Below are 19,651 nucleotides of genomic sequence, written 5' to 3'. Positions count from 1 at the left end.
CATGTGTACTTTACGTGGGGCTCAAACAAAGAGAGAATTGAAGTCTATTTTCAAACGCATTGCCTCAGTCCTTAATTTACTTGTTTACTTGGTCAGCTAAGAGGGGGAGGGGAAATTAATAAAAAGTGATAAACATATAGAAAAATAGCTGTATAGATAAACAGACTAAAATTAAATAATATATTTTTAGCACAGGCGTTTAGTACACTGTATTATAATTTCTGTACTTAATAGTTATTGCAATGAGCAGCTTCAAAACACTAAGTATAAAAATTCAAATATTTTCACAAGTAAGCTAGCTGGTGGTGGTATTTTTTCCACATTCATTTAAATAAAATAAGAAAAAAAAAAAACAAGTGATACGTCCGTGATATTTAAATTCAGTAGTTCATAACGCACTTCAATGAATTCTGACTCAGTAAAATTAAATGTTATAATCTAATCTCGTATGGTACACCAGCAGATATGTATTCGTAAACACTTCTGAAAAAGTATGAAATAACTAGCTAAGACATGTAGGTAAGACCATGTATATTTGTCACTTAGAAGCTACAGAAATGTGTGTGTGTGTGTGTGTGTGTGTGTGTGTGTGTGTGCGCGCATCCATGAATCACTCAACTTGGCCTCGTGCTTCCTGGGCGTGCATTCAGTAAACACATGCACGGCGAGTCTCGAGAGTTACATTATCGCTATTTTAACTATTGTAGCAAGCGTGTCAGGCTAGAAATTAGTGTCTGTAAATTTAAACCTTTGATTCTCTCATAAGGACTACTTTCAAAGCCCACAAATAATTAATTGGGTTTTCACGGCTCTTCTTCCCATTATTTATGCAAAGTTCGTGTTAAAATATCACGAATACTAAGAAAGATACTTGACAACTGCACTAATCATAACCTCAACTTATTAAAAGTAATGAAAATATGATGCCGAAACGTTTGAGGATATTAATATGGTAGAATAACAAAAACGGCTTTGTAAACCGTACAAATTTAAACTTCATTATGTCAAAAGTAACCGAAATATGATGCCGAACGTTCCAGATCTCACTAGGAAGTCAGCCTCGAAAACCCCATAAACATCAACCTGCTACAAGTAATGGCAACATGATGCCGAAACGTTTGGGAATACGGTCCCTGGCAGTATCGACAGCTGTTCCCTGCAAGCGTGGCGGGATGGAGGAGTGTCACATTGAAGATTCATGGTGATGATATTCAACAGTGGTGCTAAGTCTATGGTACAAATACGTAGGTGTTAAGAGTATATATTTTCTTAGCGCTCAGCCGCATCTAGAATGAGTTGAAAGTGTGATATGAGTCATCCAGGCCAGTCTGTTCTCTTTACATAAATGCCGCGTGTGTTACTGTGAGGGAATATGTATACATAATGGGTAGTGACTTTATTAAAACTACTACTACTACTATTACTACTACTACTACTGCTGCTGCTGTTATTACTACTACTCCATTGAGCATGCATTCAAATTACTATCAACTTTGTCAGTGCCTGTACTGTGCCAATAAAGAAAACGTAGTAATCATGATAAGGAAAACATCTATAAGTGGAATAAGCATTTACAACGGGTCCCTTTATTTGTATTTACATCCACTGTCTCAACATTCCTTCAGTTTTCTTAGCACTGATCGGTTTCAATTTACTTCACCATTTTCTTACCAATATCCTTCTGGTTTTGGTCTCCTGTGCAAATAGGAAGAAAAGTAGTGAAGGTTTTGCTACTGCACCACCCTGTAGGCGCCAAAATAATATTGGAACGGGCCAGTCCGGCAGTGACGTCACGGCTCATGGCGGCTGTGTGAGTCTCCTGGAGGCGGGGAGAGGAAGTCCTTATTTCGGAGTTCCCACGCGGCGAAGATGGTCGTCCTCACGCTGAAAAACTTGCAGCAGCAGACCTTCTCCGTGGAAATTGAATTATCGGCCACGGTGAGGTTCTAGAGGCAGCTGGGACGTGTGTGAAGTAGGGCGGTGGAGGAGGTTCTGGTAGCGTCCTCTTTACTCCTCCAGCCTCCACCCTCACCTGATATTCTCCTCCCTCTCCTGCTCTCTTCAGTTTTCCCACTTCGCACTGTCTTTTTGTATGCATCCCGTCAGTGCAGTTTGGTGTGTTTCATCTTATCATTCCCTCTTCAATACTTAATGGTCTTGCATGCCTCTCGGATCATATCTGCTCTGTTAACTATTTTGAGTAACTTGTATTAGCTGTTGTTGGTTTGTGTTGTTTTCGCGTTGTGTTGAGTTGATTTGGTGGTGTATCCTGTCTGGTCAATCCCCGCCTGTCAGTGTGCATGAGGCAGGGCGATCAGTGTTCCTCGACGCCCATGTGGAGCTGCTTACAGGGATTCGAATGGGTTATCTTACCGGGTTCATATCGCATGTCGCAGATACCGTATCTGGATAGCCGTCCCACGATCAGGTCTTGTGTGGATAGGATGCAGCGCACATCTAAGAAATATATCAGTTAGTAAAAATAAGATGCAACTCAGATCTAGCAAATACAGAAGTCGAATAAAGTCGAGTAAAATACACGAGTGCCTTGTCATGGTGGAGGAAAAGTTGTACCGATGATCACAGTATAAATAAAGATAGGCTGTAGGAGGTGCCACATTATTAATAAACTCGTGGACCTCAGTGGTGTGTGTGTGTGTGTGTGTGTGTGTGTGTGTGTGTGTGTGTGTGTGTGTATGTGTGTGTGTACCTCACTCAGAGCTTATTTACATGTTAAGGTCAACTATGAACTAATGAGAATTGGAAGACTTTGTGAAAAAAAAAAAAAATTGTGTGAGCTTATAAAAGGTTGATGAACATTGGATCTGTATTATGTTGAACACTAGGGATTTATACATCACAATAAATAAATAAATAGATAAGTAGGATAAAGTTCTTCAGAGTCCATGAAATTGTTTACTGTACATGGACAAGCAAGTATGAAGCTACATTTGGTTGTTTATAAAATATTTACAGCAGTACCAGGCACAGTTTTAAAGTAAATGGCATTATACACAAAAGCACAGCACTTTTATAAGTACACAGGTATTACAGGAAATAATTTACAGAAAACCGTTTAAGGCTCAAAAAAAAAAAAAATAACTATCAACATGACTATGCTGAGACTAAATCCAAAATCTCCCATGTAGGCTGAGTCTTGCACTGCACATTGTTTAAAATATTGAGTGATGTTTTATTGTTCATTTGAGGGATTTGTGAGGTGAACATGAGATTCGTGTGTCCTTTCATACAGTCAGACCAAGCTTTTCATGTCTTTCAGCCTACCTAGACATTCACCTATTATTTTTCAAGGTCCCCATATCCAATGCTATTGCATTGACTACTTTATTTATTTTTTGTTATATGGCAGACTACTGCAAGACAGTTTGATGTGCATGGGAAGAGACTGATTTAATATTCAGCAGACTTTGGAGGGGTGTGATTCCAAGGGTCACAGATGCCCTAGTTAGTCTCAAGTAGTGTGTATTTGCTTTATGAATCCTAAAACCCCACTTTCCCTCCATTTCTTGATGATTCCTGGAGTGAGGGAGAGGTGTGTTCCTAATATAAAGACTTGTCATTTCTACAGTATCATTAAGATTGTTTCAGGAAAACTATGTATTTAGACCACATGTCAATGTAAAACTTGAAGCTTTTACTTATACACAAATGCACATTACTCGTATAGAAAATATATAGGACAAGGAGACAATTTGGAAAAAAAAGTTCTGTACAGGCAGTTAAGGAAGTGTTAGTTTGTTGTGGTACAGTTTATGTTCTAATATTTTAAATAGTTTGTTGTGGTAGCATGTAAAAGTTATTTGCCTTTTTTTTATTTTGTCCAAAACTCAAACACCTGGTTCTTGATGTGTCCCTTCATTTTGTAAGAAGAGGGGGTTGTGGCTGTCTCAGAGTGGTGTGTCCCATTATCTCAAGTTATCCAATGTGGTGCAGTTGATTCTAAATTTAGTGAAGATGAACTTGATTCAGATCACCTGTGTCTGGTCATTGATCTCATAACACTGAGGATTCACATCTAAGTAAAAAGTGCTTCACCATCACAAATGGTACTCCAGAAATAATCTTCATTACCTCCCACCCCTGCAGGAGGCTTGTTGAGGTAATGTTACAAAGTTCATGGGAACAATATAGCTCAGAAATATGGCTTAATTTTTAATGTTATGATCTTGCTTGGTTCCCAAATTATTTATATATGTTTACATTAATGGTGGAGTGTGAGAAGTGTGGCATATTTGGTTTCACTTTCAATAAAAGGTTTGTCCTTAAGACATGTCTAAGCTCTCCCAAGGCCCATATTCATCAACACCATTGGGTATGTCATTGTTCTGTATCAGAATCGAATGAAATTGTAGTTTTAAGTAAGTGTAATAACATTCATTGTAGGTCGTATTTTGTCCTGCCTGACGTTAATTCACCATATCATGCATCTTACAATTTCCTCCAGTGACCTACTGCCTAAGACATTTGGTCAGTGATTGTGTAGCAGACAGGTAAGAATTGCTTAACTATTGGAACAAAGACTGTTAGTGGATGTGTCTGGGAAGGTTTCATTGGGAAAGGTGTTGGAATACAATGGTTTGGTTTTACATTTTATAGAAACAAAATAAATGCTGTATCTGAGAAACTCCTGAAAAAAGTAAGTAGTTATGTATTACATGATCTGAAAAAATACACTGAATAGAGTGTATGCATAATCCTCTAGAGGTGTGTGGGGGCAGTATTCATCTGTGGCATGATTTGATAAAACTGGTGGTTAGTTTCTGCCGTTGTTGGCATCAGTGCGATTATCTCTCTCTCTCTCTCTCTCTCTCTCTCTCTCTCTCTCTCTCTCTCTCTCTCTCTCTCTCTCTCTCTCTCTCTCTCTCTCTCTCTCTCTCTCTCTCTCTCTCTCTCTCTCTCTCTCTCTCTCTCTCTCTCTCTCTCTCTCTCTCTCTCTCTCTCTCTCTCCCTCTCTTAGATGCCTGTATCACTGCCTGACAAGTTGTTGGATGTAAGGTGTCTGGACAATGTGGGGGATTGCATCATGTGCTGGCATTCAAAAAATCTGTCACTGGGATGACATGAAAGTGGGACTTTTCATAACTTTTTCCATTTGCTACATGCTGCCATTGCATCTTTATGGTTTGATGTGTCATGAGAATGTTAACTTTAAAATAATGAAAGTGGAAATATATTTTGGTATCAGAGCTAATAAAAAAAAAGTGTAGAGAGGACCAGTCTAAAAGATGTAGAATTTAAAGTCAGGTCTGTGAATGTGAATATATAAAGGAATTATTGTAAATGATGTATGCTCAAAAGTGCAGAGGTAGCAGTACCTAAATATGGGTGTACACTGAGGACTAGTTAAGACCTCTGATATTGCTTAGAATCCATTTTCTACGTTTACTCCTGAAATGTTTAGCTCACTTCATTCAGTGGTTCACATCCATTCTCTTCATAAGGGCAATACAACAATTTTTTTTTTCTCTCTCTCTCTCCATATGAACACTTCTATGATCTCACCTCATGTCATATAATTTGTAAGAAGTGTTTTAATCTGGTTGTATTTTTCTCTTCCTAACAGGTTAAAGCCTTGAAGGAGAAGGTTGAGAAGGAGAAGGGATCAGACTATCCAGCTGTAGGTCAGAAGTTAATTTATGCAGGTGAGTTGCTGGTGAGGTGAAGGGAAGGGAAATGTGTGAGTGCCTGCCTAGTATTCCTTAGCTCCACTGCTTTCTCTGGATAATTGAGAATAGTACTAATAATCTGCAGTGTTTTCCTTCTTGCATTGAATGTTTGATGTGATGCTTTATTATAGCAGCCATCTACAATGTGACAGTGACAAGGCAACATGATATTAGAGTTTGGTGGATGAGAGAAAGAGAGAAGATTGATTTTCAGTCTGAGTTGTTTTTCTTGTATTATATTTTGCAATATTTAATTGAGAAAATCCAATTTGAATTCTTTTTTTTTTTTTTTTTTCAGCAAATCTAAATTTATTTTGGTTGGTCATCTTTCCCTTATCAATTTTTCATATCTCCCTGAAGTCCCTCAGTTTTAACAATGGTAGATCTTTTCATCTAATTCAGTTCATTCTCTGCTTATTAATTTATATGTTTTCATAGATCTCTTACCTTTCTTTATTCCAGTGATGGCATTTATTTAATAATTTATTTTTCTCTCAGTCTTAGGTTTCAACATATTTGATGTTTTATGTAGTTTCCAGAGTCAGATTTTTAAATTTTTTTTTTTATATTTATTTGTTTATTTATTTGTTTATTTATATATTTATTTATTTTTTTTATCCATTTTATTTTATTATTTATTTTTTCTTGGATCTTGAACATCACATCACATAGTACTCCAGTTTTTGGTGTAATCTTTTCTGTGATTATTTTATTGTCTTTGTACAGGAAGTGAAAGGTTATGGTAATCAAAATCTGTCATGTCTGCAGGTATCTTATGTGCTTTGCTACTGTGTGTGTGTGTGTGTGTGTGTGTGTGTGTGTGTGTGTGTGTGTGTGTGTGTGTGTGTGTGTTAGGTGGGTTGAGGCATACTGGGATATTACTGTATAAACAAAAAGTATTCTGGTGATCTTTGAGACATTAGGAAAGGAAGATAGGTACATTTGTCTTTATTGTCTGTAATTTTTTTTGGCTGTGATGGTGGCAGTACCAGTTATGTGATGCAAAACTTGAGAGACTTCAGAGACAGAACGTGACCATGCTTGTAAGGAGTACTTTACTACATCCTTTTTAATTTTTGAAGGGATAAGTTTACTCATTAGTGAATGGGGGAATGCAGTGGTCAAAATGCTGTTAGATAAAGTACTACAACTACTTTATCCTGTGGTTCCTCACTCACATTCTACTTATTTGTCATACATATGTGTCTCATAAATGAACAACATTGTCAGGCCACCCAAACTCTTCCTTTCCACAACAGGTAAAATCCTCCAGGATGACTCAACACTTGACTCCTACAACATCGACGATAAGAAGTTCCTGGTCATTATGGTGACGAAGCCTAAGCCTGCACCACCACCTTCTGGGCCTTCTGATCCCATGGAAACAGGGGAGGCGGGGGAAACCACCACAGAAGCGGCTGCCACCACTGCACAGGTAATGATATGTTTCAGAGATGACAGGCAAAAGAACTGAGGCTAATTTGTTTATTGCAGCATTAGATTGATTCTCTATGGCTTGTGGGGTTATATTAGATTCTGTGGTTGCAGTATTAAAAGAGATGATTTATACAATTTAATATGAAAGTATCAGTAATGGTTTTGATATTCATTCCTATGGGATTAAGTGTGGAAGTCCCTTGTAACCAGATGTCAGTACATAAAATTGTGCCAAAGGTGTTCATGATATATGTTACATTTTAAAAAGAATGTAAGACAGTCTGTGGTGGGCGATGTCCTTCTAGACTTCCACATTATTTCTTATGTACACAAACAATATGGCTGGCAAATCTTGAACAGCAATGTGCAGATGCATGGAGGTCCTACAATACTATGGATCTTATTATGTCAGAAATTTTAACCAGAGACCAGAAGTGTTTTTGAAGCCATTTTCTTGACACTGGGCATTGAGCCCCTGTGAATAGTGGGTGGAGGGTGGGATCAAGCAAGCCAGCAGGTCTTACTTTAGATGCAGCCATGACACAGGTTTCATGTGAGTTTAGAGGAGCCCTGGGCCACCCATCATTGTGAGTGATTGATTTTAGTGTTTGAACTGTTCCTTTGTTTTGTCACTCATTTATCATCCTTTAACCTTTAATCTCAGTTTTTTATTGCATTTGCTTAGTGCATAGGTAAATAAATATCACTCTCTATTCATTCTCCTTCATCAGAGCACAACTCCAGCTGCTACAACTGAAGCCTCCTCCACCTCAACTTCTTCCACCACTGCCACCACTACCACTACTACCACCTCAGCATCATCTCAACCTGCAGACACTCCGACAACCCAATCTGGACCAACCACACAGCCCTCCTCAGGAGGGTGAGTTTAGTGATTTTTTTAGATGTTAACATAGAAGACAAAATAAATGGCACAACCTCAGTAGTATTATATAGTATGTAGGCATTGTAGCTTTTGTCACACCTTTCACAAAAGGGGGATTTAATTGCAGGCCTAATGCTTTTGCTCCTGTTGAAACTCCTCCAATTATGGCCATTGCTTTGGAAAGTTACTGGACTCTTTAAAATAAATAAATGAATAAATAGAATTTACTGTCTTGTAAGTTTAGAAGCATCTTTCCCCATAAGTTTGGCACGTTTTTTTAGTAGCCACACCAGTGAGTGATTAAGTAGATGATTTAAAAATCAATAACATTTTTGTTGAATATTTTAAGGTCCAGTTTTTATAATTTAAAGAAATGACCAAAACTGTTTGGTGCAAAGCAATAACTTGTGCAAAGCCACAGGTTTAGCCTTTGGTGGCCAGGCCTGTTTTATTTTGATTCAGATGATATTGATTTTTTATAATCATGATTTAGTTCAGGGTGACTTATTTTTGCTAATAAACTCATTATTATTATTATTATTATTTTTTGTTTTTGTTTTTGTTTTAGTGAATTGACAATGTAGTAACATAATATAAGGTGACAGTTTGATTGAGATTTAATACTTCATGCATTTTTTTGGTGAAACTACTTGTATTCCATGTGTGTTCTGAATGTACTCTTCAAAAGATGCTCTAGGTTTCACACATATATATCATCACTTATAACTTTTAGGGCTACAGTCTTGTGACCGATAAAATTAAAGTATTATCTTAAATTGGAGAATGGACTGTTTTAGATTTGTTTTAGATAAAAAAAAATCTATTCCTGGTTCTTATGTTAAGCTCTTCAACTGTCTCATCTTTCACAGGTCTGTTGGGGGTGCGGAGTCCTTGATAGTGGTGGGCGAGGAATTCAACCGCATGGTAGAGAATATAATGGAGATGGGTTATGAGAGGCCTCAGGTTAGTACATAATTATTACTTGATGGTGGTTTTAGAGGTAATGATGTGATTATTATCATGGTGTTTTTATGTTGTAATGACGGATATAAGAACTCTCATTGGTTTTATGAATTAAAAGCATTTCACAGAGAAATAAATACATAGATGCAGTTAGATAAATGGAAAAGCAGATGAAGATTCTTGAATATATATGAAAGGGTGATGGTGACGTGTTACTCCATCATGGCTTTGCAAAGATAAACTAGTGGTGGTAATGTTTAAGTAGAACTGTATACAGAAAATGTAAAATAGAAGCTAAATACAGTGGTTTGCAGATAGCAATTTTTCATTATAGAGAATTAATAGGATTTGCTGATATTGGCATTGGAGTTCAGTACAATATAAATTGTATGTAGTTAATGCTAGAATTTTGAATGAAGCCCAAAGATGTAAGACCATGGCAGTGTAGATTGTCCAGCTTTAGGAAAGAAAACATTGTGTTGCCATGATTTCTCATTATTGGTCATTAATTATCAAGGGTCACAAATTTCAAGGCCAGTAATGAATAAAATCAACATTTTCCCTTCTGTTGCAATTTTGAGTCTAGTCTGATGCACTGTTTTGTGGGGAAAAACATGATAGCAAAAAATGTGGCATTGCACTTGTCACGGAGTATAGCAAATGATCCATTGGTAGCTCATTGGTAGTAACCTTAGCTGTTCAATCTAGACATATACAGAGCTATGTTTATTATTCCTTCCTTTTAAATAGGGAAGTTAAACACAACCAAAAGGGTGGATGGGAAAGTTCTAGGCAGGATTAAGGTCACGGTTGTGTGATGTGTAACAGAGTTGCAATTAATGGCTCAAAATCTGATTGGGGATAAGTAATTAGTGTGTTACCACAAGGATCAGTTTTAGGGACACTTATTTTTAATGTACATTGTTGATCTAGACAATGGCATCTTTAGCAATATTAGTAAATTTGTCAACAACACAAATATAGGTAAGATAATTAATTAGGTTGTATTCTGCTACAACTGCCCTGCAGACTAAGATAAGATGAATGGATAGACAGATATAGATGGCAAATAGATTTTAATATCAGTAAATGCAAAGCACTTAGGATAGGCAGGATAGTTAGGTAGGTAATAGATTCATGATAAAGAATGAGGGGCTGGTAAGATGAGAGTGTGAAAGAAATGTTGCATATATGCTTTTTTATGTACAAATTCTCTGTGATCTTACATGTATGGTTCTACTGTATACCTTGATGCATACACTGTCTTGATATAGATATGTTTGCTTGTATACAGGTAGAGCGGGCCTTGAGAGCGAGTTTCAACAATCCATACACGGCGGTGCAGTACTTGGTGGATGGTATTCCTGCCAACCTGGAGGAACCAGCTGGCCAGCCTGCGGGTGCTGGTGGTGAGGGTGGTGGTGGGGTTGAGTCACTCCCTGCGGGAGTGGGGAGTGAGCTAGATATTGAAGGTAAGTTTTTCAGTGTGCAGCTGATGTTTACTTATTTTGTTTTTTAATTCTCTTTTATTGGTGCGTCCATAGTCAAGTCAAGTGCATAGGTGATGCAGATAAATCTTTGGCAACACTGATATTATTTTTTTATTTATTTTTTTAACAAAATTTGTTGTAATGTCAGGAACATATAAAATAACTCTATTAAAAACATTGATACCAACTATCTGCATACCAGGCCAGTGTCCACACATGAGGGATAGCTGAGAAACACATGCACAATCATTCCAATCTTTCCCTAGGTCTAAAATGAGATCCATCAGAGCTCCAGGGCCTCAATCTGTAAAGAGTATAGATTCTTACTGATTATTCTTGCATGAGGTTTACTTGTGTAGGCATATCTGAGTCTCTGCATCAAGATCTGGCAGCAGAACTGTTTTACCCCTGCTGTCATGATACACTCCTACTACTACTACACTTCTATCTCATCTGATCAGTGGGTGTAACAGATGTGGCCAGACCTTTTGTAGAGACCCTTGAGGCTCTGTCATATGTATTAACCTTCCATTCCTCATCAACAGCAGACCCGCTTAGCTTCTTCCGGTCTCAGCCGCAGTTTGAACAGATGAGACAGATGATAAGGTGAGATCTCTCTCTCTCTCTCTCTGATGGTTTTCATGTATCTCTCTAATGTCTTGTATTTTTATTTCTGTTAGATATGGATTTATGTAAAAAAAAATGTAGCAAATGAAATGTCATTATGAATCTCAAGAAATGTTGATTGGGATGGATTTTTGAGGCATTGCTTTATCATGGAGTGGATTGAAGACTGGAGAAGTGCATTGGTCATTGATATCTGCCTTGGTTGAGGAGCCTTTAATACCTTAAGGATGGCCATTGTTTTAAACAAATTGTTATTGTAGCTGTTGTATTATTTTCATATATGCCCTAATATTGTAAAAATTAAGCTTGACTTCCTTTAATTTTCACCCTACACTGTTATTATTTATTTATTTATTTATTATCACAATAATGGGTTTATCTTAATCCTTTCCTCCACAGGTCAAATCCATCTTTGCTGGATGCATTCATCCAGCAGATTGGGCAAACTAACCCACAACTTCTACAGACAATTCAACAGAATCAGGAAGCCTTTGTTCGGATGCTAAATGAAGGAGGTCCTGGATCAGGAAGTGAGTGCTTCAAGGCCTGGGCTGGATTGTAATGTGTTTAATATCAATAGTCAAATGCATGATATGGAGATGACTGAAGTGTGATGTGATCAGGCAGGGAAAATTTTCATATCTTTGTGCCTATTTGTTCCTTAATGGCAAATTACCCTCTTGTGCTCACTTCATTATTTTCTTAGTTGTTGTTATTTATGCTTATTTTTATTTATTTATTTATTTATTTATTTATTTATTTATTTATATTTTGTGGAGATTTCTTTAATAACCAAAATCATGAGCTCAGTTGAGACATTGTCCTCTGATTCAGTCTCTTTCTGGACCAAATATCCAGGTCCTTGCTACCACCCTGCCTACTCAGAAGGCATTTACTTTTTGAGTTATAATCTCAGTTCAAAACCCCACACACGATATCCTCTTTGTTATCTTGTGCATCCTATTTCCTGTCCTTAGGTGGCAACACTGGTGGAAGTACTGGAGCTCAGGGTAGTGGGGGTGGTGGAGGAGGTGGTGGTGGTGGTAGTGGTGGACGTGCTGCGCCTGGCCAGACTGCAATCTTCCTCTCTCCACAGGATAGGGATGCCATTGACAGGGTAAGGCATATTTTACTAACAATAGAATTTTGTGCATTCGGTATAGAGGTGAGTATTGGTGTGTGTTGCAGGATGCATGATTTCATCATACAATGTGAAGGGATTTATAAACATGTTAAAAGTAAAGTAAACCTACTTTGTGCAGCAGTTTCCCATTTATTTCCATCTTTGTGTTACAGTCCATTTTTTCTTTTATTACAGCTTAAGGCTCTTGGCAACTTCCCAGAAGATGTGGTTGTTCAGGCTTACTTTGCCTGTGAAAAGAATGAAAATTTGGCAGCTGAGTTTCTCTTCAGCCAGACCTGGGACTAGGCCCAGCTGGCAGGGGTGTCTGACCACGACCTGTCAGGGGCAGGAGGGAGAGAGACTGCCGTGTGTGTTGCGGCCAATCTTTTGGACAACTCACTTGACTGTTCAGTGGCTTGTTATTTCCAAATTCTCACGGAAAAGTCAGCAAGTGCATTCACCATTACATAAGTTACATCCATAAAATAATGTGCATTTGACATACTACTGCTGTAGTTTTTCCATAATGGCGACGAGACAGTCTGTGGTTGACACACACACACACACACACACACACACACACACACACACACACACACACACACACACACACACACACACACACACACACACACACACACACTTACAGGAGTATGTGTTTTAGTGTAGGCCAGGCAACCTGCACTGTTGTTATGTGGTTGTTTGCTTCCCACACCCAGCCAGACCTCCACCATTCCTCTCTGTACATAATACAGATAAGAGCTTTCATGCACGCCCAGCCTCCCCTCTTCTAGCTTCATGCTGGAGGAGGGTAAGACTAGTGCATTGTTGCCCCTTGGCTGCTTGCCTTGTGGTAGCACAGAGAGACGGTTGGAGTTGTTGTGTCTAGCAAGAATATTCAGGTATTCCATCCAAAACATTAATTTCAAAATTAGTTATTTATTTCCTCTGGTTTCTGATCTTTATAAACTGAAATGTCTTACACTGATCATTTTCTAAATGCTTTAGGTTGACATTTAACTGTTCTATAGTCATATTCCAGCTAAGTCAACTCTGAGTGAACATGGAGTCTGCTTGTGCTGGCCAGAAGTCCTCACTTTGGGTGCAGCTTGCAAACTATCAAAGAAAATTATAGCATCTTGCTTCTCTGTGAGAAAATGAAATGTAGATTTTATTGCTCAATTTCATATTCTTAAACTATAGATTGGTATATTATATATGTAAAAATTCAGAGGTCAAGAAGCAACGTGTTGTTGATAATGACGTACTGCTCTTAGTTTGAGAAGCTCATAATTTTTGGCTCCTTGTGGAAACTGGTGAAACATCTCTGAATGTCATTAGGGTTGCTTCATCATTTTTGCTGTACACAAGTGAAATCATGGTATTTTGTTTGTTGTTTAGTTAGAGCTAATTTTCTCCCTCATGACCTTGAAGCATGGAATGTTGGTTGAGGCATGCAGTGCAGCGCTACTCTCAACACCCCAGTAAGGCTGACCATACAAAGAAATAATGAGTTGCTAGCAAGCACTTGCAGAGTATTGAGCAACCAGGCTAAATTATTGTGGGATAAGTCACTGTTGATTAAAGATGATTATGCATACATATATATATACGTATATATATCTATATATATTATTTTCCTGTTGTGCAGGAAACCTAGTGCCCAAGCTGCCCCCAGCCCCTACCTTGAGCCCGCCTCAGTGGTCATGGGTATGCTTAACTTTATTAATTAACAGCAGGTGCCCATCACCACTACCAGTACTAACCACTTCCAACACCACATTGCCATCCGGTTGCTCACAACTGCCTGTGCTGCCACACATCAAAGTGATCACATCTAGATAGAATAAGTTGCCACTGCTCTCCCTAGGCCTTACTTCTATAGGGAGGCATTTTGTAAAAAAAAAAAAAAAAAAAGAAAAGAAAAGTATTTGTTGATATTTCTTGTGAAGAGGAATATGACCAGCAGGTTCAACCATTGTTTTTATTTAACCCTGGGATGGTGCAGGAGGAAAAGACAATTATGCATTAAGGGCTGGTGCCAAAGTTCAGCCTTGCTTTGTAGCCTGTCATTGTCAGCTTCATGTAGTTAACATTTGTATCAGAGACTTTGGGTTGTGGGGTGCTGAGGCGGTTGCCTGCTGCCCTGACCCGCACTGGCTGCTAAGAGCAGGTTTCAATTCTTGATTTGCTAGAGAGCTTTACATTGTCTTCCTTTTCTTGTATAAATTCACAGGTCTGCAAGTCTTTAATTTTCAATCTTCTTCATTGCTGCTGTTGCCAATACTATCATTATTATTCTTAGAATTTTATTTTTTTGCCTTGGTTTTTGTTTGCTCTTCTGTCCTGTATTCACATCTCATAAATATATTTAGAGATTGGCATTTGTCTCCCCTCTCAGTGCAGGTGGGGAAGGGACTGTGATGTGCTTCTTTGAGCAGTGACCACTGTGGATGACACTGCAGTTAATGAGGGACTCGAGAAGGAAGGTCAGGTGTTCATTCACTGAGTTCAGGTTAGCCAGCAACTAGATTATTTTCATGTTTTCATTTATAATAAGAATATGTACTTCATCATTAAAATACTACTATAACTAATTGTTATATGGTAATTTTTTGTGCAAGATGACAAAACTAGGACACCTTTAAAAGTTTCACGAATCTGTGTCAAGTGTTATTGGGAATAGTTTACTTTTTTAATTAGTTTTCTTTATTGTTCCTCTTTGAAAGAGATGCACATTTTATATTATGTTCTTCATGCAAGGATACACAATTAGCCTGTTGCTGTGCTCACTCCAGTGCTGTTTGAGAACCATGATTGAACAACTCAGGCTTAAATTTATAAGAGGTCCATAATATTGCAACTTTTACCATTCTCACTTCGGATCAGTCAGAGCTTAAGAAATGTCTTGCCAATTATGTGGAAACAAGGATACTGAGACCGTTTTGTTATTGCAGTGTTTTATTTATTTAATTATTATTATTTACTTTTTTTTTTCAGTTGTGTTGTAATGTATTCTGTAAAATGAGTACAACTAGAAATTTTAAACACAAAATTTTGGCTCTTCATCATGTATGTCAATCACCATAGGAAAGCTGCTGTTGAGAAGGAACTGAAGCTTTGATAGGGAAACAATTGAGGGTGGAGGGAAAGCATGTAGAGATTTACTGTAGGAGCAGGAGTGAGACAGAGTTCCAGAGTTTTTAGAGAAATGAAAGACATTGAAGACAGAAGAGGAGAGTTGGTAAGACAAAATGCTTTTGATTCCATCCTGTTCAAAAGAGCAGTGTTAATGGAGGTCCCTGTACAGAGCAATTGTGGGGGTAAGAAAAACTGGCATTGACAGCTCAGAATGCCCTACTTCATAGAAGGTGTTTTAGCAAGAGAAAAGATGTGAAGTTTACAGTTTTGATTAATAGTAAAGAACTGGCTTAGGAGGTTCAGTGTAGAAAAGGGAAACCGTTGAGTTTTGTTGAAGAGCTGTGTCGGATTTCTGCTCCAATCAAAAATTTTAGATCAAAAGTCGGTCATTCTGTGGCTTCCTTGCTTTAGTTGTTTGATTTCCAAAGGATTGAGGTCTAAGAAAAGATGTGGAAAAGTACAGTGTGATCTCATCAGTGTAGGAGTGGATAAGACAATACATTTGGCTTAGAAAATTATTGATGAAAAACAAAAAGAGAATGAGTGATAGGGCATAGCCCTGAAGGACACCACTGTTAATAGACTATAATGAACATTGGCTATCTACTACAGCAGCAATAGAACAATAAAAAAAGGAAGCTCAAGATGAAATTACAGAGAATAGAAGCCATAGGAGGGTAGTTTTGAAATAATAGATTTGTGGCAACTATCAAACACTTCATATGTCTGGGGCAATAGCAAAAGTTTCACCAAAATCCCTAAAAGAGGATAAGCAAGACTCAGTATGGAAATCTTGAATATCAGTAGAACAGCTACAACAGAACCCATACTGGTGATCAGGTAAAAGGTTGTGAGGTGATAGATGTTGAAGATAGATTAAAAATCTTAGAAATGCAAGGAATTAAAGCAACAGGGCAGTTGTTTAAAGGATTAGAGCACTTTTCAGAAATATGCTGAATGTAGGCAAACTCAGCAGGAAGGAAAGATAGATGCTGACAGACAAGAGTTGATAGAATTTGACTAGGCAAGGTGCAAGCATGGAAGCAATTTCGAATAACAATAGGAGTAACACTGTCAGGTCCATAAGCCTTCCGAGAGTTAAGGCCTTCGAGGGCATAGAAAACATCATTTGGAAGATTATTAATGGAGGTATGAAATAGTTGGAGGGTGGAGTAGAGGAAAGAAAAAAACCTGAATAATCTGATATTGTGCTTTTGGCAAAGGTCTGGGTGAAGAGTTCAGCTACAGAGATGGTTGAAATGGTAGTGGTGCTATCAGATTGAAATAGAGGAAGAAAAGATGAAGAAAAGTTGTTGAAGATATTTGACTAGGTGCCATAAATCGTGAGGGAGTTTGATCTAGAAAGATTTTTACATTTTCTATCGATAAATTAATTTTTGGCCAGTTGAAGAAAAGTTTTTTGCATAATTTTGGGCAGAAATGTAACCTGCATGAGTTTCAGGAGAGGAAGGCTCAAGCACCATTTGTGGGCCGCCTCTCTACCATGTGTAGCACGAGAACAGGCTGAGTTAAACCAATGTTGGGAAAGTTTAGTGTGAGAGAAAAAAGAATGTACTGTACGCCTCCATGTCAGACACAATTACCGCCCTTATGTGCTTAACACACACAGATTGGTCATACACGGAAGCAGTAGTTATTCAAAGGAAAATCCTCCTTAGGTTTCCCCAATTAGTAGAGGCAAAACGCCAGACACACCTCCGCTATGGGGGTCTTGATTGGAGCGATACAAGATACAAATAAGAGGTTGTGATATGAGGAGCCGAACACAGAAAGCAAGGTGACAGCATAAATATAAGGATTACAGGTTGGAAAAAGGTCAAGAATGTTTGGCGTATCTTCAAGACGGTCAGGGATACAAGTAGGTTGCTGCACATTATTGCTCTAGGTCGTGGAGGCCAGCAAAGTTAAAAGCTAGTTCACAAGGATGGTCAGTGAGGGAAGATGAAAGACAAAGCTAATGGTTAACATTGAAGTCTCGGAATGGAGATCTCCACGAAGGAAGGGGAAGAGAGGTAAAATTCTTGTATAGTTAGATGAGTTAGGTACGAGAGGTACACAGGACAAATTAATTAAATTTGCGAGTGAATCTGAAGCTGAACCAGATGTTAGAAAGTTCTGAAAATTCGTGGTCTTGAGAGCAAGTTAGGTCGTTACGCACCATCTAACTCCTTTGGCATTACTGCGAAGACTGAATTACTGAGATCAGGAATTAGGAAATTGAGCGACTGTATAAGTAATCACCACTAATCTTCTCACGGAGCAAGCATTCTGTCGTCCTGTATTTGTTGTAGCGCGCACACACACACACACACGGACACACACACATTGCAGTGGTTTCCAGAGAAATGGTGGGGTCCTTGCCTGCCACTTGGCAGGGTAAGGTCGCCCTCTACTCAAGTCGTTCAGAAGAGACTCAGTGGATAGCGAGGCCTCGAGGAAGAGGACGGCGTGTGTGGTGTGTGAAAATCAGTTGGACAATAAATACACTGATTGTATTTAAACATTAAATGCTAAATACATGGGAGAAATGTATTTAAATACTAAATATTAAATGCAATCTAGGAATTTATTTAAATACTAAATACAACAGTTGTACTTAAATACACTTGTAAATACACTTTAGGTATATACATACATTCGACAAAAAATTACCATGGATTCCCAACAGCCCGAGGTAAAGTTCGAAATCTCAGAATTTGTAGAAAACCCCCCAAGGAGTGGCGACACAGCCACGCCGCGTGCACTGGCCAGGGGTGTCAGGCAGGTGACGGCTTTGTGGCAAAGTTAATTAGTCAAAAAAATATTTTCTTTCAACATTTGAATATACTCGCAGAATAGTCAAAATGTTGCATTAAATACATGTAAACCAATGGATTATAAATACAGTTCTAAATACACGAATGTATTATTTGAATACGTATCTAAATACAAATGTATTTAAATACTGCCCATCTCAGGTGAACAAGTCTCAGTCTTGCCCACAGAGTGGACTGCATAAGGTCTCTCTGAGGGAGTGGCTGGCGATCACAAGTCCAGCACGTGATTCTGAAGACCGTGGTGAACGCATGTACAATTCTGTTTTCATCATTCTCCTTATTTGTTGTCAGTTTCAAATACTTAATTTAGCTTCCCCTCTCCCCATCCACAAACAAAACCTAACCTGCACTGACAAGGTCCAGCTACCAGCATTCGGCCTAGCAGGAGGGCGCCTCGGGTACCACTTTACACGTGCCCATTAAGTGTTTCGTAAGTTCTTTGGGCAGATGGGCGACGTTAAAGTTAGGCAGGCATTTCAGTCCCTCCTTGCAGTGCCCCCCAGTGCCCCACGGCCCTCCGCAGCTTTCCCCAGGCCCCTGCGAAAGGTAGCAATTTTGTTAGAAACAGTAAATGGATCAGGCTTCATAGTACATCTCAAATAAACTGATACTGGCAAATAAGCATCGTGCAGACGAAGAGAAAATTTGATATTCTAAGATTTCAGAGTGGATGAAGACAATTGTGGCGTGTAGGGAATGTCAGGTAGGGTACACTTATTGAACGTGCCAGTACGGATGAGGCTTTACGATTGTTTTTCAATAATGCCAAGGTGAGTGTTTTACAATCCATATAGAGATGAAATCGATAGATGCATTTCCTAATATGAACTTTGCCTATTAATATATCCTTTGCAAGATTTCTATCAATATATTATTTATTTTGACCCATGTGGGGTCGGATTCCAATTCGGCCATCAAATTTCATCCGATTTAAACTAGAATTACGTTTTGGCCTGTGGTCTGACATAAAAGGCCAACGATGCACATCACTTACCTCTCTCACTTACATATACAGTTTGGAGTCCCAGTGTGCTTTTTAGTGATGCCATAATAAGTGCTTTACGATGAAAATGGAAGGAATAACCGCAAAATTTATAATTTTCAATGACAATTTTACTTCCTAGATGCCTCCTTGGAAATTTCAGTTTGAGTGAAAGTTGTTTTCATCCATCTGAGACCCGTTCCCAGTTTACATGCCAAAGTTCACGTCATTTGAACTGTTTCAGCTGCCAGTGCACACATACAGGCACACTTACGGACTTCTTAATAGTATATCTGAGACATTTGCCGGTAAAATGGTAAACAAGGGTAGTTTTTCTCTGGTGATTTACACTTAACTCATTTGCAGCACGTACATCACCACACAGCTTTACGTAGAGAGTTGATGATGTATGTTCTCACTAATAATTCTCTCTCTCTCTCTCTCTCTCTCTCTCTCTCTCTCTCTCTCTCTCTCTCTC

General features: G+C 38.4%; 1 protein-coding gene and 1 long non-coding RNA gene across 2 annotated transcripts in view; one reads left to right on the top strand and one right to left on the bottom strand.

Annotated features, from left to right (window-relative positions):
* The first annotated feature begins 1,776 nt into the window (after nucleotides 1-1,776).
* On the top strand, nucleotides 1,777-14,188 carry LOC135102227 (UV excision repair protein RAD23 homolog B-like). Its single transcript, XM_064007099.1, has 10 exons — nucleotides 1,777-1,938; nucleotides 5,585-5,663; nucleotides 6,947-7,122; nucleotides 7,856-8,007; nucleotides 8,880-8,973; nucleotides 10,268-10,445; nucleotides 11,009-11,069; nucleotides 11,490-11,620; nucleotides 12,068-12,207; nucleotides 12,409-14,188. The coding sequence occupies exons 1-10, from the start codon at nucleotides 1,870-1,872 to the stop codon at nucleotides 12,517-12,519; spliced, it is 1,191 nt and encodes a 396-aa protein (XP_063863169.1). The 5' UTR covers nucleotides 1,777-1,869; the 3' UTR covers nucleotides 12,520-14,188.
* Nucleotides 14,189-17,922: 3,734 nt separating this feature from the next.
* The window catches only part of LOC135102247 (uncharacterized), a 6,559-nt gene continuing 4,830 nt past the window's right edge, over nucleotides 17,923-19,651 (bottom strand). Inside the window, exon 4 of the long non-coding RNA XR_010269598.1 lies at nucleotides 17,923-18,728. This is a non-coding gene — a long non-coding RNA (uncharacterized LOC135102247). The remainder of the gene's footprint in view (nucleotides 18,729-19,651) is intronic.

The sequence above is a fragment of the Scylla paramamosain genome, chromosome 1, assembly GCF_035594125.1.
Source record: "Scylla paramamosain isolate STU-SP2022 chromosome 1, ASM3559412v1, whole genome shotgun sequence".
NCBI classification, from domain to species: domain Eukaryota; kingdom Metazoa; phylum Arthropoda; class Malacostraca; order Decapoda; family Portunidae; genus Scylla; species Scylla paramamosain.
The sequence above is the reverse complement of the archived record's forward strand: the minus strand, read 5'-3'. Positions and strand labels throughout refer to the sequence as shown.

Excerpts from the sequence above, each read along its gene's own strand:
- LOC135102227 (XM_064007099.1), top strand. The coding sequence starts at position 1,870 with ATGGTCGTCCTCACGCTGAAAAACTTGCAGCAGCAGACCTTCTCCGTG. Across the intron at positions 1,939-5,584 it reads AAATTGAATTATCGGCCACG|GTTAAAGCCTTGAAGGAGAA; the intron begins GTGAGGTTCTAG and ends TCTTCCTAACAG. Across the intron at positions 8,974-10,267 it reads TGGGTTATGAGAGGCCTCAG|GTAGAGCGGGCCTTGAGAGC; the intron begins GTTAGTACATAA and ends GCTTGTATACAG.